This window comes from Bidens hawaiensis, unplaced genomic scaffold, assembly GCF_021521415.1.
Source record: "Bidens hawaiensis isolate Kalapana, Puna unplaced genomic scaffold, B.hawaiensis_p1.1 tig00074041_1, whole genome shotgun sequence".
Taxonomy (NCBI): Eukaryota; Viridiplantae; Streptophyta; class Magnoliopsida; order Asterales; family Asteraceae; genus Bidens; species Bidens hawaiensis.
In genome coordinates, this window is record NW_027502862.1 from 30,676 (window position 1) to 54,337 (window position 23,662).

A 23,662-nucleotide genomic window follows, 5' to 3' on the forward strand; every position below is an offset into this window, starting at 1 on the left:
GGCCAAACAGAGAGGAAAAGGGAAAGGAAAAGGTGTTGGCATCCAATAGTTGTAACATCCTTGTTATTAACAACCCCTTTATGATTGATTTAATGAATATGATACTTAGGTTATCTTTTATTTATTTATTTGTGACATGGTACATAATTTAATAAACATTTCCTATGTAACATAAACTAAGGTTCCATTTAAATAATAAACATGTTACATGACATATAATATAACCTATTTAATCATTTAGCTTACTTACAATCACATCATCATGTAATAACCATAAAATAAGATATTAATCACATAGCACATTATACTTATCATACATGTTATATGACATGTTTATTATAACATGCAAGACGAGTTTATTATCCTAGTTATAATTAGTAACTTATCCTTGTTTAAGTCACCAATGACACGTTGACTTAAATATACGCATACATGACATCACATGTACAAGAGTTCATACTCATAGTTAACAGAACTAACTGAGTTTATAGACATAGTCAACAGGATTTAACTGGGTTTAGTTAATAGGGTTAACCTGAAATTTGCAATTGTCACATCATCCCCTTGTTAAAAGAATTTTCATCCCGAAAATTAATGTGATGTCACCACTAGACTGGGACATGAAAGGGATAGAAAAGAAAAATTTTAGGTTTATCACATTCTCATCCATTCAGTTCTATGGAGTAGAGGAATGAAAGAGTGTGCTTTTATCTCATGAATCGGCTCCCCTAATGAGCAACATGCATGGTCTTGAATAGGCTCACTGATGCACAAAGCATGGCCCGTATCTGGGTGAGGCACGACCCATCCTGGTCTAGGGGTGCTCTTTAGGTTCGTTTTTCATGTTCGGGTTTTTTCGGTTGGGTTCTTCGGGTTTCAAAGTTTTAATCCTTGACCCGAAACCCAACCCAAATCTCTCACGGGTTTTTCAGGTTTAGGTAATTCGGGTCCGGGTTTTTTCGGGTTGGGTTAATCGGGTTTCGAGTATCCTAGAAAACAAAAAACAAAAAAAATTAAAACCTACATTGTTAAAAATTAAAACAACATATCTTCTTTGCTAGTAACATAAATAATCAAATAATAAACCAATATAACTTAATAAAACAGTTTAAAAGAAAAGTAAAACTAACTCAAACCATAATCGTTATCAACCAGGCATGATTTGGTTGTTCGATTACGTTTTCTATTAATAATAAACAGAAAATATAAATTAACAATAAGCAATTGATCCATAATAGTTGGAATGACAGCAGTCGATCAGATTTTGATAACTTTGGGTTTTTCGGTTTGGATACGGGTTTTTTTGGGTTAGATTTCGGGTAAAAGTGACAGTCATATCCTGGTCCCTATGTAGTACAACACATGCTCCTTTTTGTACTTTTTCGCAGATTGTTAAGCACAGGTCATGCTTGGGTTTGGTTTGGCTGGTGCATGCGATTATTACACGTGCTCTTGATTTGTACTTGTGGTAGACTTGATATGCACGAGGGCATGCTCAAAAATATTTTCCTCTAGTAATATGGCACTAACAAGGTTTGCACATTTGTTCGATTTAATCTAAATTAAGGAAATTTTTACAAACCATTACAACTTTAAATGTAGTTTCTTCCAACAATCCAACACATATTTTCCATGTCATTAAAAATCAAACGAGTTTAACTTTCAGTTAGTGTTATATTACTAGAGGAAAATACATTTAAAGCGGGGGAGTATCTTTAACATTTCTTGAATTAGGATTAGTCCCACCAACACATTTATTCGCTTGTAGGCTTCCTTAGTAGGGAGTCTGTTCAAATAAGCCTTCCAACAAAAATAAAAATGTTAAAAACTTTCTCGGAAGTCACTTGTTCCACGGAAACACTAGCTGCTCCTCTGATGGACCCATGTAGTTAAAAACTTTCGAACACATTTATCCCGCTCACCGTGCCATCTCCAAACATCAGGCCGGTCTAAAGTCACTACATCACGCACCAACTCTTGACACAAATCCATCTCGTTCAACTCAACCGGTAACAACGAACTCCGGTTCCAACTCCTGTTCACTTCAGACCTACCGCCAATCCACCTATGCAAATCCGTAACCACAACATCTTTAACCACCTCTAACTCAAATATTTAATAAAAATGCATATATCTATTTTATTATTTGTTTGTTCTTGCTCATTCATTAAATATAACATTATATTTAAAAAAATTAATATTTACATATACACTACTATTTATTCTTATACAAATTTGTAAACACATAAGAGAGGAGATAATGTTAGAGAAAAAGCGGAGATAGAGAAATAAACTATTTTGTTTTAATTTTGCAAGTTTCACCTAACAATCTAAGAAAGTAAGGTTTGTTAACAACCTTAAATATAAGTAATGTGATTATGTTAACTTGTCAACTAATTTTAGGGTCAGTTGATAGAAAACTAAAGCATGGTCCTTGAAGGTGGTGTTAAAAAGGGAAAGGTGAAAGAAAGTGTCCCAAGAAGCACCCATATTGGCCTTTCATTTGTAGCTTTAATTTGTATTTAAAACTTGGAAGTGAGTCATAACTATGCCCATATTGTGCAATTCCCAACTACACATTGAAATGAAAATGGATTGTCCAAATCACTCAAACCTTTTCATAGGATACCAAAACATACTTGGTTTATTTGGAAATTTTGTATATACAAATTTATTTTATACATTGACAACACACATTTACAAAAACCGGCCATTTGCTTGATAACAAATTAATTACAAGATTTTGAGTTAGAGAGCAGCATGCCTTTGCAGTTAGTTAATAAGAAAAATCATCTATATAATTATTTCCCTGGATGTATAAGTACATCAATATATTTCACAAATAAAACATACAATTTTAGTCGTGGTACCTACTTTTTGTATGAACTTTTTTCTAAAAGTCAAGTTAACACGACACCATTTCTAAATTTAAAATTATTTAGATTTTAAAACGAGTGAAATGTGATGGTATCTTGTAAGTAGATAATAGTGAAATTAATTTTATGTTTATAAATCTCAATTTATAGCATTTAATTTCAGCTCCCTCCCTAAATCTCACCACCACCCCCAAACACACACACACAAATCAAATCAAACATGGACACCAGAGTCAAATTCAACCTTAACCTCTGCTACTTGTTGTTCTTACTTCTGTCATCCTTAACTGCAAGTTCCATATAATATTGTCTCCTTTCTCTTCATCTTCATGCAATTTATCTTAACATGTTATTAATTACTACTTGTTTTCCATGCAGGTTATCTTATCAGAAACAACAAAAAGATTTATCAACCAAAACAAACCCTTTTTCACCTAAATCTTATGTAATCCGTTACTGGAAGACCCAAATCTACAGCAAACTTCCAATCCCTGACTTTCTTCTATCCAAAGCATCTCCACTTCCACCCTTACAACTCTCATTGTTTACAAAACTAGCCTCCAACCACACTCTTTCATCACACCTTACTTCCTTCTGCTCTTCCGCCAACTTATTCTGCTTCTCCCGTTCCACTATCCCTAATCATGGCCAATCCAAAGACTTTAACTTTGCCGTTTACAACGGCAAAGTATTCTCCACCTATGGCACCAACCACACCGGCGGCCAACACGCTTTCAAAACCTACTCGGAAGCGGAAAATAACCCTAACTTTGCAGGTAACCCTAACTTCACCAAAAAGGCAAAAAAAAAAGTTAGCAGCGCAGCTTATTATCTGTTTGCCTTTAGATGTAAAAGAACTAATGGTGAAATTTAACCCTACTTTGTATATAGTTAACCCTAGCTTAACAAAAAAAGACTAGCGGTGCAGCTTATTGTCTGTTTGACTTCTAATGCAGAACTCAAGATGAAATTTAACCCTACCTAATTTGCAGGAAACAGTTTCATTAAATATAGCGGAGATTCTATGGATCACCATGAAGACTTCACCTCCTATGACCCTCATACCAATGTGGCTACAACCAACTTCACCAGCTACGCCTCCGGTGCCACTGGCGGCAATGGAGACTTCACCTCGTACATGCAAAGTGTCAATGTACCAGACCTTCGGTTCACGTTTTACTCCAGTAATGGGATCGACCACCCAATGTCGTTCAAGACTTATGTCAATGACACGAACTCTGGGAACGAGCGGTTTTCAACCTATGGCAAGAACGGGGACAATATTCCGGTAGGGTTCACCAGCTATGGTAGCGAGTCGAATGTAATTGGGTCCACGTTCTCGCACTACAGCGAGTTTGGTGTTGGCGCGAACGATAGTTTTAAAGCGTACGCAACCGATGGGAATAACCCGACAAACGAGTTTAGAGCGTATGGTGGCAGTGGAAGAAACGGCGGGTTGGATACGTTTGTTAGTTATCGTGACAATGCAAACACGGGTACCGATACGTTTGTATCCTATGGGAGGAAATCGGATTCGGGTAAGACGAATTTTGTTAACTATGGGAAGTCATTCAACCCGGGGTCTGACTCATTTAGGGAGTACGGTAAAGGGTCAACGAGTCAAAGAACCGGTTTCAGCATATACGCTTTGAATACCACATTCAAAGAGTATAGCAAAACTGGTGTTACATTTGGTCGATACACAAAGCCGAACTCGAAAGACAGTTCGATGAAGGTAGGTAGCAGTTTAGTTAATAAATGGGTTGAACCGGGCAAGTTTTTTAGAGAAAAAATGTTAAAGAAAGGGACGGTTATGACAATGCCCGACATCATTGACAAAAATCCTAGACGGTCCTTTTTGCCCCGAGCCATCACGTCAAAATTACCGTTTGCCACTGACAAATTGTCTGACGTGAAGGCAGTTTTCCAGGCTCAAGACCACTCGGTTCTGGAGCATGTGTTGACCAACACGCTCTCAGAATGTGAGCGGGCACCAAGCCCAGGTGAGACCAAGCAATGCATTGGCTCGATTGAAGACATGGTCGACTTCACGGTTTCGGTTTTGGGTCATGATGTAGTGGCTAGGACCACGGAGAATGTTAAAGGGTCAAAGAAAAAGGTAATGATCGGGGAAGTCAATGGGGTCAACGGTGGGAAACTCACGAAGTCAGTGTCGTGCCATCAAAGTCTTTACCCGTACCTACTCTATTACTGTCACTCGGTTCCGAAAGTAAGAGTCTACGTGGCGGATATACTTGACGTGTCTAGCAAGGCAAAGATAAACACCGGTGTCGCCATATGTCATATAGACACGTCATCATGGAGCCCGGTTCATGGAGCTTTTGCCGCACTTGGATCGGGTCCGGGTAGCATTGAAGTTTGCCATTGGATTTTTGAGAATGACATGACGTGGACCACCGCAGATTGAAGACCGAATTGTGTGTTGAAACATACATTATCATAAATTCACAATAACTTTGTTGTCTTGAGATCGTAGAGCTTCATTGTCGTTGAGCATTATCAATTTGTCCTTTCACAAATACTAACTATAGTGTATGTCTAATTTGACGCTTGCTACAATTCTCACTGGATTACTTGATTTGTTAGATATATATTTTCTATATAATAAAATTATTACATGTAAAACTATTATAAAAGTAACCAAATATCACATGTTTTGTTACATATAAAAACTATATTAAAAATCTATATGAAAACAAATTAAAAATCTTGGTAAATTAATTAACAAACAATAAACGATCTATTCTCAGTTAAATTCGTGTCTAGTCAGGCTTGGATCGACTTAGACTCGGCATGCATCTATACACTAAAAGCAAAGGCGCTTGCCATCCTTGTGACACATGCAACATTGCATAGCTTTGCAATGAGGATGAAGGGTGCTCTCCTTACCCCCAGACGATCAAAAAATATGATTGGGAATTTGGGATGATATATAGCATGCTCAGAAAGCAACGTACTATTGGCAAAATGCATGATTGAGCACATTGGGCATTTGGGCGTATGAATTAGAATTGTACTTTGGGCAGCATGCCAACCAAGTGGCTCCCTTATACTCATCATAGATTACACCTTAGCATCCGCATTCATGGTGTCAACTACGCATAATTTTGTTTAGAATGAATTGATGTTGGCCTTCTAGTTGTCAGCAATTAAGTATGTTTTCAGTAGCGCGCATGAAACCTATGTGTGCATGGACATGTTTTGTTAAAACTCATTTTTAACCATCTTTTCAACAAAAAAAGAAATGATGTAAATTGTATTGTATTGATAAATGGTTACATAGAGTAATACTTTAATGTTTTCAAGACAATAAAGTACTAAAAGATTTTTATATTTCTAAATCGATTAGAGGTAGACGACCGTGTTTGGTTATATCTCTTAATAACTTCTAAAGCGTTTTAGTGGTTACGTCCAGAAAAAAACTAAATAATTTAGAGGTTACCTCTTAATTAATCAGACATCTTATCGATTTAGCACAAGATTTTTAAATAGCGCCTTATATATGATACATGAATTGAATGTGAAGCTAAAAATGATAAAATTTTAGGCGGATTGACATGATGTAACACAAGTTTTTATCTACCGATACAAATCACGCTGTTTCATTACGAGTTTCTTCTTCTACTTTTTTTTTTATAAATATGTAGTTAGCAGTTTCACTCATTTTTATTAAAAGACAATCTAACTAAACGTCTGCATAGAGCCATACATCCTGAAATTACGAAAAAGCGGTGAGTGATTATACCAAAAAGTCAGAAACGTACAACCATCACAACTTTTAGACGGGTGGATTTCAAAATCAATACCTATAACATATTTAATTCAAGCATGCATGTTGTGTGGTAAGTTTAAAAAACAAAGGGGTACACACCTGAACAAGAAAACAAACTAGAGGGAAGGGGTGAACCAACCTTTTGGCTAGTTTCTAATACCCTTTTATAACAAAACAAAATTTTATTGTGTCATCTTTGTCATACATGTCAAATTCAAAACAAACATCTTGCAAGACATGTAAACTTATATACATTAAATTAAAAAGCGATACGCATGTGATCATAAACCAGAAGTTTGTGGTTCATGGTTATTTAATTTACTGGTATGACCGGTTAGACCATACCGAATCATTAACGATGTGGAATGCATGAAAGAATTGAAATATTTTTCCTAATAGTTAAACAAGAAATTCTACACTAAATGAAAGTTAATAATATACCAACTAAAATAGGATGTGAATCTCTAAATATTTTGGAAATGGTTGTCTGATATATGTATCCTGAAATGATACTAGTGTTTTAAATTGATTAATCGAGTAAATGGTTATTTGCATTCTACGTTTGCATGATTTTGTGGCTTAACTAATAAGATAGCAAACACATTATTCCTATTTACATATTTAGTTTGGTAATACGTAGTAACGGTGAATTTAATTCTCAAGTGACTAATGATTATTAGGATAAGTATTTAATATTCCATATATACGATTTAATTTTGTTGAGAAGCTCACTACACATCTACAATTAATTGCAAAGCTAATGATTATGAAAGCAAATTAAAGTTCATGTTCGTATGTGGGTACATATGATTTTACAAATATTTTTTCACATCTCGCCAGTAAGTTCAATACTTCCTTCACATTATGATTGGTTTTTCGGCCAAGAACCAAATGCTTCCCATCTAAGGTTTTGGTCGTGCGGTATATGTTGTGGTTCCTCCACAACAACGCACAAAGATGGGTACGTACCTAAAACAAGGTTTGGAAAATATATTGGGTATAAACAGAGCTATTCATGAGGGATTTATTCACGACTCGGTTTATTTCTTGCATGAATCAATATTTCCAACATAAAGAAGAGATAAAAAGCAATTGGAAAATAAAATTGGTTAGATTGAATAATCAATGATCCTCAAACTAAACAGTATGATCCAAAAGACAACACATTAATTCATTTAACAAGATTATGACATCAATTATGTGGCGCATTCACTAGCCTAAAGAGAATGACCAACAAAGTCACATATATCATTGTAACATCCCCAGAATTCCGGTCCAAATTTGACAACTTAAATAAGATAAAGGACCAAAAATATTCTTCAAAAATAATTAATAAAAATACAAAATTATGAAGATGGAAGCATTCCATATTGAAGAAATGAGAAAAATAAATTCATCCCACATTTGAAGAGGGAAGAAAGTGGAGTCATTCCACATGGGTATAAATTGAAAGAGAATTTTTCTCCCACATTGGTAAATTACAAAACATGTAAGCTCCTTATAAGTAGATGAGTTCATATGATAATATTCTAATGTGGCTATACACACTCAGTGGTCTAAGCGAGGGTGAAGCACCCGACGCGCACAGGCACGGGTGATGGGTGCAATGTGACGCTTTGATGGCGCACTTCGCACGCTCGCGTCGTCGCTTGAGAGTCGCCTTAGTATATTTTTGGAAATGGAAGCAAGACTAAAACGTGGCAAGTTACCAAAGACAAAGGACGAAAAGTGAAAATTCGAATACATGAACCCATCGTGCTATGCTATGAACTCAGAACAAGATTATCGCTATACGCGATGGACCGACGTGACTCAACGACACGTGTCACACCTGGGTGGCACGTGGCAGATGCTAGGGCTGAGTCAGCATGCCACATGTCATTTTTCTAACATCGCGATATGCAACGACTCAAGAGAAGGGTCCATCGCGATACGCGATGGAACCCATTTTCACCTATAAAAGGGGCGGGATCTAGATTTCATTCCTCACAACCCCAAACACACATTTCTCACACACCTTGCCCTGGTTTGCATGCATAGCCTCATAGTACGTGCCAAGATCCGAAGTTCTGACGGTTTAAGCCCCAGTATTGCGATATAAAGTAGAAATGTTGCTCGTTCAAACTTTGGTGTGTAAGCTCCAAATACCCGTATAAGGTAGGGGTTCCGCTTAAGTTATTATTTTATTATAATATTATATTGCTTAGACTATAGTCAAGGGATATAGCCCAAACCTTGATCATATTTATGTTTACATAAGCTTTATACATTCAAAGGTTATAGTCAATTGGCGTTTCTTCTTGAAGAAGAAACTTATCATAGATGTTTCTTCATGAAGAGGAAACACAACACATAATAGGTAAATAAACAAAAAGACTAGATGTCGAAACATTTATTCAAACATATGATCTATCAAAGTTTAAAGCTATCAAAACTATACTAAAGGTCTGTAGCAAGATCAAGATATGATGCGGATATTTATGTAAACCTATTTTAATACAGGTTAAGCATCATTCATTCATAAAGGGTTTTCAAACGAGATCATCAAATCATTCAAAACAGACAATCACAAGTGAACACGTTAAACCTTTATAGACAGACATTTTTACTATTATAGTAAACATGTTGTTTATTACAAAGAGTCAAATAAACATTTGCATGAGATTGCATGATCTCTAAAATCATTATAATACAAGTTATAAAATACAAGCAACTCAGACCAATTACACATGTGTTTGGAGCCAAACATTCCTCACTAAGCAGGCATGCAAACAAAGTCAGCCATAACAAGTTCTCCTAACAGGTGCTACGTGGCTCGCGGGGCTCTTTAATTGTGTGTAGGGCAGTGTTACAAATCCCGGGAATAATAGACATTCTTGCTGAGTTTGTAATAGATAACTATATTTGTATTTTGACGACTGTTAAAAAATCTTTTAAGAGTCAGCCAACGTGTCACTAGCTAATCGCTGACGTATTTTCCCCCTACATTTTAGAAAAACAGAGTTAGCACAGGTAGCAAGAATTAGAGTCACTCATAGAATTTGAGGCTCGCTATATGAAGATGGCTTAGTTTTTAATATTATAAACAAAACAAATAAGAACTGTAAATCAAACATTCGGGTATTTATCATCCAAAAAGTTTTTGAAATAAATTAATATTTTATTATAAACAAAGTCTTTCGCTAAAATGAACCCGTAACTCTAATATATTTACAAAACATGTACCAGTTATTGGTCACACTTCTTGGCCCAAGTTAGGGTGTGACAACCAACTATTAATGCTCTGGTTAAGATTAGCGTTTGGGCAGAACAACTATAAATTAATGAGTCTACGGAATGCCTAAAGCTTGGAAGACCCGTTTGTACCATGAATAAAAATCCACGAAAGGAAACACGTACTCAAGTAATGAATATGGTCAAGTAGAGGTATACAACAAGAGTCTCTTGAAGAGACAATAGGCATGATGGTTCCAAAAGAACCTTAGAAACCTGAAAATAAAAATATTTTAATAATTTATCTCATGTCTAGAAATATATGAAATCTATACAAAATCGATGTTATTTTTGTATATAATATAGTGCTTGAAATAATGAAAATGATGAGAATCGAGAACTAAGTTATGTAAATAAATAAACTATGAAATAATTAACCAAAATCTCAATAATTTATCTCATGTCTAGAAATATATGAAATCTATACAAAATCGATGTTATTTTTGTATATAATATAGTGCTTGAAATAATGAAAATGATGAGAATCGAGAACTAAGTTATGTCAATAAATAAACTGTGAAATAATTGACCAAAATATGATAACGCAAATGAGGCATAACTGTATTCTCTCACGAATCTATACACGAATGAGGCAGAACATGAAATGATATATCATGTCTAGAAGTTTTTTTCTGGACAAGTAGTCCATACAACTAAAAGTTGTAAAACATATTGTCACACCCTGACCAAATTAAATGGCAGTGGGACATGCCGTGGTGAGACGTTTGATTAGACATGAACACAATGACACTATTAAGTGACGATAATTAATTTATTCATTTCATTCAGTAACTCAAGTACAACTTGTTCAAATATCAAAATACAAACAATTACAACAATATTTAATTCATTAGAATATCCTAAAGGTATATCTAAGTGATTAGTTTTCAATCTTCATAATCAACCTTAAAGTAAACCTGCAGCATGCATAAAAATAGATTTGATCAACGCGAATATTGGTGAGCAATACACTAGTTTTTGTTACATGTATATAATGAGGCAAAATCACAATTCATATGTCTAAATAGAACATCGCAACAATCACTGTAAATGTAAGGTAAATAACCAAGGCCCTTTTCTAATTGGTAACAACCAAAATACTTGGATAAATAAATGAGGCCCTATTCTATTAGCACAAAGCTAAAATAGTTAAGGGGGCATATGATCAAACTTAATGAGGATTAGGCCAAACCATAAACAATAATTAAACACTTAAGCACAATCATAATGAGGCATAAACACGTGATCGAGTGATTATTCGTGTATACACGGCGAGGAATTGTGGGTTTAGTATTGAGGTCTTAATATGTGTAGTTGAATACGGTTACGCATGCTAACCCTAAAAGTATAAAAACGTAAAAAGGGGAGTCTGACTACTCACCAAGAAATGAAGTGAGTGACGAAATAGACGAGCCGGTCCTTAGGCGAGCGAACGAGAAGGTTTTGTTTTTAACAAGCGAATCCGAGAAATAAATGAGTTTAGGATTGGGAATGTGACGGAAGATAAATAATAAATAAAAGTAAATAAACCAAACTTGAATTCAAATTTGGGGGGTTTTGGGGTTTAATTTGTAAAATGAGAAGATACAAGTATGTATAAATTCATAAAAACAAAGAATCGGGAAAATATGATGCTAACTATGTAGTTAAGACGGTTTCATTAGATATTTATAATTCTAATTGAGTATTGGGTTCGGTTCGTTGCATGGTGCAAGAAGTCGAAAGAGAAACCACTAAATTTATAAGTTAAGCGAGTGTCCGGATTAATGGGTCCGACACTCGATATTAGATCGAGTTCAGTTCTGATTTATCCAAAGTGTGAAAACAGAAAATAAATTCATATAAATCAACATCTAAGTAAAACACATGTCTTAACCGAATACAAGTGTAGACATCAAAACAGGTATAACGAATGTTCGGTACTGTTGGCCTGGAACATAATATTTGCCCAAGTTCGTTTCCAAACTTCATTTAACATGAAGAATAATTACAAAACAGTAACTAATAATGGTTAACCAAATAGTATACCATATCTAATGTATGAAAACAAACAAAATGATTTTAATCAGATTTGGACTATTTATGTCCTTGATTTGAGTAATATTTATAAACTATAAATAAATTTTCTAAAATTATAAAAATCTACAGTATATTGAATTAGAATGTTATGAAAGTTTTCATTTAGAAACTTTCCCCAAATTAGTACTCGAGATATGCTAAAACAACCGTTTTTCTCAATTGGTACAGATCTGCTTATTAAAAATAAAACAATGATTGTGAAGCCGTACGAATGAATTAAATAGAAAAATTAAATAGCCGTTGGAACCAAAACTAAATGAAGTTCATCATAGTCTTTGGTCTTGAACCGTTCTAGTTTGTTATTACTAAGTTATGGCCCAATCTTTGACGACCAAAATTGTGTTCATAACTGAAACACCATTAGAACCTAAGTCCTTGGTGTTTTAGAATGGTTTTTGATGAAGAAATATTATGCCACTTATTGTGTAATATCGATATTTGTTTTACCATATTATTACAAATCCTCAAGGTCCAAGAGTCAACAAAAAAATCAAATGAAAAAGAAACTTTAAACGAGTCAAAATCTCAAAACACGTCAAAATAGTCGTTAATAAGCAATGACATGCCTTAGGATGACAAAAACACCTTAATAAACCAAGGATGAAGAAGGGAAACGATGAAACATATATATAAGGCTAATACAAACTAAAAATATCCCAAAACATTACTCAAATCGGATTGAAAAGCAAGTAATTGTTCTATTTGACTTTTAAATTCAACTTAGGCAAGAACACTTAGAATGCATATCAAATCTGAAAGTTAGAGAGAAAGGAAGAGGTGAGCAGCCAAGAATGGATGAGCGGACTTGTAGTTATAGGCCAAGGGTGGTGATTGGGTCTTAGAGAATGACAAGGCTCTACCAATAGAATCTAATGCAAAAATATATTTTGGTTGCTTTTGAATTTACTTAAAATTTTATAACTAAATTAATATATTTTGTGATGAAAATAGTTTAGTGAATGATAATATAAATATGGTTCAGGTCTTGATCGATTTGGATAGAAGAAACACGAGTTCAGGGCTTAAACGATCGAAACAATCCAAAAACGTTAAAAATCAAAATTCAGTTGATGTGGTCATTGGGCCGCGCTACGAGGCCGGCTACAGCCTGCTCTCCGCGTGGGGCGAGTAGATTGGTTTCGGCCAGACTTTGGTTATTGGCAAAGTTAGTCCCTGTAGTTTGTTTAGGTCAATTTCGAGTATAAAATAAGCGATTTAAACACCGTTAAGGATCTTAGAACAAAATGAAAAGCATGGGACATGGTTATTACATTAAAACATTCTTTTATTAATAAGTATGCATCTTAAAACAAACATGGTCGGTTATATAATACAATTACGAGGAAACAAAAAATGACATCTTTTCTTAATAACAAAAGGTTTGATTTAAAACATTTTTTTTTAAAACGGGTTGGGATTTCGGGTTTGGAAAGTGACGAATGTCACATGTATTAAATACAAATTAGTCTTTTGTGCTAAAGGTAATAAGAAAAGATGAATTTATTCAATTTAAGGCAAGATTGTTGGCACAAGCATTTTCGTAAATTAGTATATATATATATATATATATTAAAGTGGTGGATGCAACAACCATTTAATATGGTAATACAAGAGAGAATTTATATGCATCTAATGGATATTAGATATATGATAATGGAATTTGCATTAAATCCCTAAAGGATTTAAATTGACAAAATCATATAAAGTAAGAACTCGAGAATGATATAATTACAATATACAAATTCAAGGTTTAGTGCTTAAAAGTAAACATCTTAAGGATGTAATTCCTATAGATTAATAAGCATGTAGTGATATTTGATAAACTGTGAACAAGAATAGTACAGTATGAAATGAAAATGAAATAACTGTCCACGACATGTTTGAATATGATATAGAAATGTTGTGCTAAGTAGATGGTGTTTATTTGTCGAGCTCTTAAAAAGTAAATTTTATACATGATTGGTCAACATAGAAGGAAATCGATGACGGATTATAAAAATTTTCGAACAATGCATTTTATACATGATCGGGCAACATGGAAGGAAGTTCATGACGAATTGTAAATGCATGAAACAGTGAAATTACAGGCTCAAAAAAATTATTAAATTAACAATATTATGTTAAGAAATATTTTTATGTATGTTGATAATAACATTGTGTCTCCTGAAGAGATGGTATACGGGTCAATCACTTGTATAATGATATTTTTATACATCAATCAATTTATATTAAAAAGATATTGGAACATTCTAATATAGAACAAGTTACCGTTATCATCTCCAATCAAAGCATTGGAAGTTGTTCGGCCAAAAGTACCATAGTCAATTACAGTTGGTTAAGTGTTTTTACTACTTTTACATAATTAGACATTTAAAATTGTCAATAAGATATAGTTTGTTTCTAGTAAAGGGACATGTAATGAAGCTAAACAAAATATAAATGTTGTGATACCTTCAAGGTACCAGAGATATAAGTTTATCTTTACTAACCCATAAAATAGAGTTTGGTTAGTCTTGTAGATGCAGAGTGTGTAAGACATAACGTGCATTGATCTTGTGAAAATTATTTACGAGAGATGAGGATGTGCATTATGCATCATTGTTTAGCTTAAAGAACTACATGTTAGGGGATCAAGCAATAAATCATTGAGTAAGAAAGTTTTAATCAACATTCAAAGAAGACTCCATGTTGCACACTTTTTTCCTTTGTCGTGGTTGTGTCCTATTAGGTTTTTTCAGACAAGATTTTTAACAAGACAACATCTCTAGGCATATTAAAATGATAACCTTGGGGTGATATGAATACTTATGTCTTTATCAATACCACTTTGTAACTTCTAGAGGTCATTCATTTCATCATCATATTTGTATTTACAGTTAAGTGTAGAGGCAAATCGCTCGGTTTTCGTCATGTTTCTTTATAGTAGGAGAACTAAAACAAAAAAAAACAAATACAAAATTTTTCATTAAGTTGATTTCTGTTATGTTCGTTACGGTACCATAGCTAAAACAAACGTGGTGAGTATGCTCGAATTAGGTTGGTTTCTGTCACATTCATTACGGTATCGGAATTAAAATAGAAAAGAAAACAAAACTGGCATTCAATATGTTTTCGTTATGTCAGTTACGGTACCGGAAGTAAAACAGAAAAAAACAAAAATACCTTGACCAATATGGTGTCGCCAATTGGCCAATAAAAACTTAGCAACACCAAATTTCTTAATTGTACTTTATAATAATAATTACCTTTCACTATAATTCCACCAATCAAAAACTAAACAAGTGAAAGAAAGAAAATAAACAATGGCCAATAGCTACAAACTTGCGCAAAACTATAAGGTCGCATGTGGTGGATAACTCTTTTATGGGGGTGTTGTGTCATTGAGGTATTATACATAAAAGGTGTGTAGTGCATAAGAGCATTCTTAGTACTTTCCTTATCTTCAAATCCAAAATTACACTAACATAGGTTGCTATGGGCGACGAAGGGCGCCTTTGACCCTGCACATCGCTAAGGGGGTACCGGGGGGGGGGGGGGGGAGGCTCACAATGATCGATGCTCCTGTTTTGTTTTGGTGGGCCCTCATATTTGTACTCTTATATATATATATATATATAGGGGGAGGGTTTATTGGATAACTGGGAAACTAACCATTAATCAATTCTCCACATCCTTATGGTGCACCCTCAATAACCTACATTACATTATTTTTGTAGAAGAAAAAAAACATCTAAAAAATTTAAAAAATTATATGAATAAAAAATCAAAAACATATAAAATGTAAAAAAAAAAATGTTTATCTAGCATCCTCGGTAAAAAAAAACCCTTCAAAAAAATCAAAAAAAATAATTAAAAAAATAAAAAAAATAAAAAATATAAAAAAGTAAAAAAAAACAAAAAAAAAAGCATTTAGCGTCTCCGTTCAAAAAAAACTCAAACTTAGTTTAGCCTTTGGGTTTAGTTTAGCTTTTAGCGGGTGTAGGTTTTTTTAGCTTGCGGAGGGCGGGGGCACTTTTCATTAATATTTTACACGTAAAACAACAAATCTCATTAACATTTTACATGTAAAACAACAGTTCATAAAGATAATACATGTAAAATCTTAAATAACTGTTGTTTTACTTCTAAAATGTTAATGAGATTTGTTATTTTACGTGTTAAATGTTAATTACAAGTTTTTTTATTTATGTAAGATATTAATTTTACATGTAAAAATTAAAAAAACTTTTGTTTTACATGTAAAATGTTAATAAGATTTTCTATTTTACGTGTAAATGTTAATAAAAAGTGTTATTTTACATGTAAAATATTAATTTTTACATGCAAAATCTTAAAGAACTTTTGTTTTACATGTCAAACGTTAATGAGATTATTTTACGTGTAAAATGTTAATTAAAAATGTTATTTTACATGTAAAATCTTCATGAAGTATTGTTTTACATGTAAAATGTTAGTGAGATTTTTTGTTTTAAATGTAAAAGTGTTGACCCCTCCCCCCCCCCCCCCCCCCCACACCAAACTAAAAGAACCTAAATCCACTTAAAGCTACACTAAACCCGAAAGTTAAACTGAGTTCGTGTTTTTTTTGGAACGGGGATTCTAAATATTTTTTTAAAATTTTTTTATGTTTTTTAAATTAATTTTTTTTAAATTTATTTTTGAACCGAGGATACTAGATAAACATTTTGTTTTTTTTTTACTTTTTTTATTTTTTTCGCTTCTTTTTTGTTTTATAATTTTTTTAACTGTTTTTTTTATTTTTTGGGGGGTTTTTTTTCTCTTACACAAATAATGTGATATGGGTGATTAAGGGTGCACCATCAGCATGTGAGGAATTGATCAAGGGTTGGGAAGGAGTTCCCAGTTCTCCTTTTGGAGTTCTCTATTGAACATAACTCATATATATGTGTGTGTGTGTGTGTGTGTGTGTTTAATTTCAGGAGAGAAATCAATTTATTGCGAGTAATGAGAGAAGTGGATACAACCAATAAGAAATTTTCTATTCCTTTTTTCTTTTTAACTAAATATAGAGGTAGCATGGTAAAATCCCATAAGTTTTTTATATGGAAATATTAGTTTTGTTTATGAAACTATTGATTGAACGTTCTCTACACAAAAACATACCATACATAGATACCATTCACTAATTTTATTCCATGTAGACTATATAAATTACAAAACATCAGTACCGAAGATAAACTGAGCAATAAAAAGATTATACAATATTTAATTAACAAATTATACCATTACATACAAAATACCATATACACACTAGACCACCCGTAACTTTCCTTAACAATATATATACTATTCTACAGCACTAACCAACTTTCCTTCATAACATCAATAGTTTTTGATCTTTCTTAGTTGAGACCTATGCAAACCGTAATCCCAATTTATTATCGTTGCCCCTGCATAAGTATCAATAGTTGTTGATCATGTATGTTAAGTCATCTGCAAAACCACAATCGCAATTTCTTATATATAACTACATAGAATAGAAGTTACATACACACCTTTCATATATATTACTGCATATAATACATGTCACCTACACAAGCTAACTTACACTATGAACCTACATAGTCCTACACAGAATATAGATTACCTGCACTTTTAAACTCTGAACTGACATAATCCTGCACACAACCATATTACCTACACTGTGTTGTGTAGGGAGTAATGCACAGTTTTTAATATTCGTTATTTGGACAACTTATATAATAATTGTTTAGAGTGTGTATGTCGACACATTTTAGTATACAGTGTAGTTCTGGTGGGTGGAGTGTAGGACTTTCTTGTGCAGTGTAGGAACAACGAAAAAAACTTTTGAAACCTAAAAGAAACAATCTGATAGGTTTTTGAAGTGTAGAAAAATATACAAAACCACATTTAAACTATACCAACACACCTATCCATTTCTCAATACACAGTCACAAACGTGTAGTTCTGACTGGTGGAGTGTAGGACTTTCTTGTGTAGTGTAGGAACAATGAAAAAAACTTTTGAATCCTAAAAAAACAATTTGATAGGTTTGTAAAGTGTAGAATATTAAACAAAACCACATTTAAACTACACCAACACACCTACCCATTTCTCAATACACAGTCACAAACGTGTAGTTCTGACTCGTGGAGTGTAGGACTTTCTTGTGCAGTGTAGGAACAATGAAAAAAAACTTTTGAATCTTGAAAGAAACAATGTGATAGGTTTGTGAAGAGTAGGAAATTAAACAAAACCACATTTAAACTATACCAACGCACCTACCCATTTCTCAATACATAGTCACAAACACAAAACTCACATATGCATTCAAATAACTTTCAAAGACATATGCATCCATGCAATCCTCAAAAATCCAACTTTCATCACAAATCAAAATCATAATTGAGTATATTAATTAGTAAAGGTTTATATAAATACAAAAGAAAATTCACAAGAATACGTATTTACACGAAAGCCTTCATATTTTTCCTAAGTCATTAACTCAATAACGGAAATCAATAATTCAATCAATGTCGATGACGAGGTGATAATTTTATTTAAAGAATAACACAAGGAAATCGTCTGACCTTGATGTCGATGCAAGCATATGAGATGAAATCCTAGAAAAAAACCAAAATCGTTCTAGTCAATATTGAAAGCATCTGATTAACATTTCAAAATCATAATCCAGGTCATTAGATACAGAATTGGGATTTCTCATTCTTTAATTCGACAAAAAAATGATGAAATTCGATGAAGAAAAAAACCTAACCATCGACTTCTAGGTTTCCTTCACTACAAAAACTAGGTTTTGATCAACACAGATCCCTTTTAATACAACGTTGCAGACTAATCTTCATTAAAGAGAAAGGATCTGTAAGAATCAGTTAAATATTTACGAGGATTGAGAGATTTTTGGAAATTTGGAAACTATGAAAATTGATGATGATATTGTGATGATATATATGATTTTGATTAACAATCTCCAGATTATAACGTTTTATCTAAAAACAAAATTACTATACTAACCTTTTCTACTATAAAGTTTTAAATCAATGAACACATTAATTATACAAAATTACAAAAATGCCATAAACAATGTAGGCCATTAACCAAATGTCAAAATTCTATTGGTTCTTACCATTCCTTGGAAACAACTTCTTTTTATTTGAACATATATATATATATATATATATATATATATATATATATATATATATATATATATATATATTGGGGCACTCAAGGTGCTTTAAACCACAACGGAGCGCTACAGAGAAGGGCTTCGAACCCCATTTCTTATGTGGCGATGACGTGGATGGGCTTTAAAGCCCCTCCATAGTGAACAGATTAAACACACTACATTTTATCTCTCTTTTTTCAATTAAATAATATTTTTTTCGTAATTTTATCATTACATTTTCTCTCTTTTTCACTCACAACCACTTTCAAGAAATATTAAAAAATTATAGGGTGAACATATTGCATTTATCTCCCTCCACTCACAACACCTTAAACTACCCTCTATATTATAAAGGAAAATTGGTTTTAATTGGTCCCAACTATTTTATTTTTGCCGGCGGTGGTCCAACTATCGTTTTGGCTGGCAACGGTCCCAACTTTCACATACGTTGAATCCACCAGTCCACGACTAACGGAGTACTAACTCCGTTAGGTAAAAGCTGATGTGTCGTCCTAGTTGTCAAAAACAGCTGACATGAGCATCCTACGTGGACTGGCTATGTATTATACATACTCCCCAAATCCCCAACGTTCGAATACATCAAAATCCCTAAATTACACTAAAGCCCTAATTGGATCAATCTCACTCTCAAGCCTTAATCACACTAAAATTTGATCGCAATAAGCCCATCATCATCTTGTACATCTGCTCATAAGAAAACCCTAACCTCCTGACTCACCTTCATCTTCTTATTACTAACCCTAACCTCACCATCATCAAATTCATCCTCCTCAACTTTCACTTGAACAACATCCACCTCCTTCAAATTGGGCACGAACGTATCGTAACCGGAAGTACAATTAAACCTCTTTCGACCGTGATTCCAGGTGTAGCAATAAACAAGCGGTGGCTTTGGTAGATCAAGTGAAAGGACGACGTCCTTCTTGGCTTTGACCTTTTTGGACATGACATTCGAGTATGGCGTGCAGGGAGATGTGGCCGAGTAGACGATGTCAAGCGCAACGTACCTAGATGATGATTGTTCTGGATGTGTAGGGGTTAACAATTGGGAAGAAAATGCCATCAAATTTGGGGGAATTAGGGTTCTTGAGTTAGAGAGAATTTGGGGATTTAAGGGGTGAATAATTGGGAATTTATGTTTGTATAATGTTTAATATAAAATGTTGGTTATAATACACAGCCGGTCCACGTAGGATGCCCATGTTAGCTGTTTTTGACAACTAGGACGGACACATCAGCTTTTACCTAACGGAGTTAGTACTCCGTTAGTCGCGACTGGTGGATTCAACGTATGTGAAAGTTGGGACCATTGCCAGCCAAAATGATAGTTGGGACCGTTGCCAGCCAAAATGATAGTTGGGACCACCGTCGGCAAAAATAAAATAATTGGGACTAATAAAAACCAATTTTCTTATTATAAAAAGAGCACTCACTGAATATAGTAAACATGATGTGAATGCTCTAACCCCATTTCCTATCATTATATCATTGTTATTTTATTATTAAAAGAAAACATAAAAACATCTCCACTATTCATTACCACACTGAATCATTACCCCACCAATTACAAATATTCAACACCACCGTTATGGAGAAGCGCCCCCAGCTCTAAAAACATTACTTGCAGTGAAATTAATAATTTGTTGTATTAAATATTTTTAAATACATGCATTTTAAATAACAATAAACTTTCAATTTATTATACTTGAAATTTATATATGCTACTTAAACTCTCTCGACTAAAGTAACACTTATTTATTTAGAATTTTTATTATCAAATATTTTTTTATTTATAGTTATATTATATATTTTGACATTCATCATCTTTTGTAGAAGTTATCTAACAAAAAGAATATTTACAAAAACAAGTTATTGGAATAATTTAAAGTTATTCAATCAGATGGTCAGATATCTTCATTACTTTAAAAATTATTTGAAATTATATTGTGTAAAGTTACACACACAAAATAAAGATGTTAAAATAATAAAAATGTTAAATTAAATTTTTGAAATTTAATCAATGGTATTTAATGCTTAGTAATAATTAATAAATGTTCAAAGTGGTTATTAATGAATAATTAAAAGCTAAAAGGGTTTTAATGCTAGTATATTAGGATGCTGTATATTAGGCTGCATCAACATCCCAAATGGTTTAAGTAGTAACAATGGTTATGTTCTTATCTTGACAAGAAAATGGCATCATTGGTCAACATCAGCAAAAACTCAAGTTGCTTTCAAATGATTCATTTAATTTTTCAAGAAAAGATTAAAAATCCATAATAAAACATTATATCAAACTTGTTTTGCCCACCAAACTACCATTACCCTTCTTCACATCTACATTCAAAAATATCTTCTGTTCATACACTTGTTTGATAAATTAGAAATCAGGAACAATCATGTTGCTAGAAATTGTGACTGCCGTGGTGTTATTGCTTGTGGCTATTGCTATTTTGGTCATAATTCATGTATGTGTAGCTACAAGGACATTAGGGATGACTCGAGAGAGCATTGGGAGTAGTACTGTAGTGCAAAGAAGTAGTACCATGTCAAAAGATGATATAAACAAGCTACCATGGTATGATTACAAACCGGATCAAGAAATTGATGATGACAGTAAAGTGAAAAGTATGGAGTGTGCAGTGTGTTTGGATGTCTTTAAAAATGGTGATAGATGCAGATTATTGCCAAGTTTGTAAGCATAGTTTTCATGCTAATTGTGTTGATTCATGGCTAATCAAGACCGCTACTTGCCCAATTTGTAGAACTTGTGTTGATTTGGGAAAAAGTTGTGGAGCCGGTGATATTTGTTTAGAGTTAACTTAGAGACGACGCGGGTTTGACCCGAGTGATGGTTCTATGTCATGTGGAAGGTTTTGAACATGTCATAGTTCTTAGTTATGTTTTATTGTTTTATCACTGCCTAGATATAGAAAATAGTTAGTTGCAAAAGGATTATACATTAATCTGCAAAACACGAAAATAAGTAGACATAACGAGTTATTCATTAATTAAAGAAATAGTATAATAAACTTATGGATGTGAAAGTACTGCAAGATTTGTAGATTTCATTCACTTTTTGTCGGTGTTGTCTTCGAGTTCTCTTCTGAGCTGCAAAGAGAAGTCATCGTTAACATCATCATCGTCCCAATCGTCTTCCCATTGTTGAGTTACTTCCTTCCCTTCTTCCTTAACATCCCACTCTACAAAATATTTTTCATCATGATTCATGAATGTAGCATAAGAACTTTGGATATATGCAACAATAATAGATTGAATGATTACAAATTACATAAAGATTAAAGCTTTCTATGTACTGTATGAATTATGATAGCATATTAGTATGGGGTTGGTTCCTAACTAATAACAAGCTATATTAGGGATTTTACTATTCCTACTCTAGGTATCAATTATTATCATCAATGTATAAGATCCAATAACAAGAAAGCTAATTCCATTGGTTTGATCAATGATTTTAACCTAATTTCAGTCTGAACTAAAAACTAACATCATTATCTTACAATTCTAATGCACCTCATGAATTATGAACCAAGATAAGGGTTGTAAACGAACTGAACAAATGGCAACTTACTTGGCGAGAATTTCGTCCGATTAATTAAATGAACGAACACAAACAAAGGCCATACTCGTTCAACTGTGTTTGTGAACGTTTGATAACGTTTTCGTTTACGTCTCATTATGTGATAATTTATAAGGAGAATTAGCATATGAATATGAATGTTAACGAAAATACTAACCAAGCTTGGTAGCCAAACCTGGCAAACCATTCTCGTGTAGCCAAATCAAATAAAACATCGTCTGTGTTGTTTGTCCGTTTGTGTTCATGAATCACGAACAAGTCCATTTGGTTCGGTTAGAAGTTCGTTAGTCCAATAAAAGCTTAACGACCAAACATGAGCAAGGCCTTATTTATTCGGTTGTGTTCGTTTACATCCGTAACCAAAGACAAGCAATCAATTATCCGAAAACTGAGCATCTGAACTACAATTGAATAGAATAGTTAAAACATGAAGTTACCTTGATCGATTTCAAACTCTTCAAACTCGTCGTCATCTTCGAACAAATCGATCTTTGCTTCTTCAGCCGGTGCTTTGGGTTGCTCCGTTGTTGCCATATCTTACGGTTACAGTTGATTTGAATGGCGAATACTCGAGAAGAAATCGTTATTGAAGGAAGAATAAGAATAAGAATCTATGATGGATTGAGCAGCAAGAAAGTTAAAAGCGTATGATACGCTGTCGATTACCAGTGTCAATCCCTCAAAGACCTTTTATTTTCTAAACTTTACATAATCATCCCTCAAACAAAAATATAAATGCTCCCTTACATAATCATCATCATTTTTCTTTCTCAATTTCTTTGTACAGTTTGGGGTGTAACTGTAAACTAGCCGAGCCAACCCAAACCCTCGAGCTCGGCTCATTTCGACTT

General features: G+C 33.5%; 1 protein-coding gene and 1 pseudogene across 1 annotated transcript; one reads left to right on the forward strand and one right to left on the reverse strand.

Annotated features, from left to right (window-relative positions):
* The first annotated feature begins 3,096 nt into the window (after window positions 1-3,096).
* Window positions 3,097-5,364, forward strand: LOC143606287 (polygalacturonase-1 non-catalytic subunit beta-like; annotated as a pseudogene).
* Window positions 5,365-22,138: 16,774 nt separating this feature from the next.
* LOC143606286 (protein DELETION OF SUV3 SUPPRESSOR 1(I)-like) lies at window positions 22,139-23,413 on the reverse strand. Its single transcript, XM_077082102.1, has 2 exons — window positions 23,249-23,413; window positions 22,139-22,413 (listed from the first exon to the last, which is right to left on the reverse strand). The coding sequence occupies exons 1-2, from the start codon at window positions 23,343-23,345 to the stop codon at window positions 22,283-22,285; spliced, it is 228 nt and encodes a 75-aa protein (XP_076938217.1). The 5' UTR covers window positions 23,346-23,413; the 3' UTR covers window positions 22,139-22,282.
* Between the last annotated feature and the right edge of the window lie 249 nt (window positions 23,414-23,662).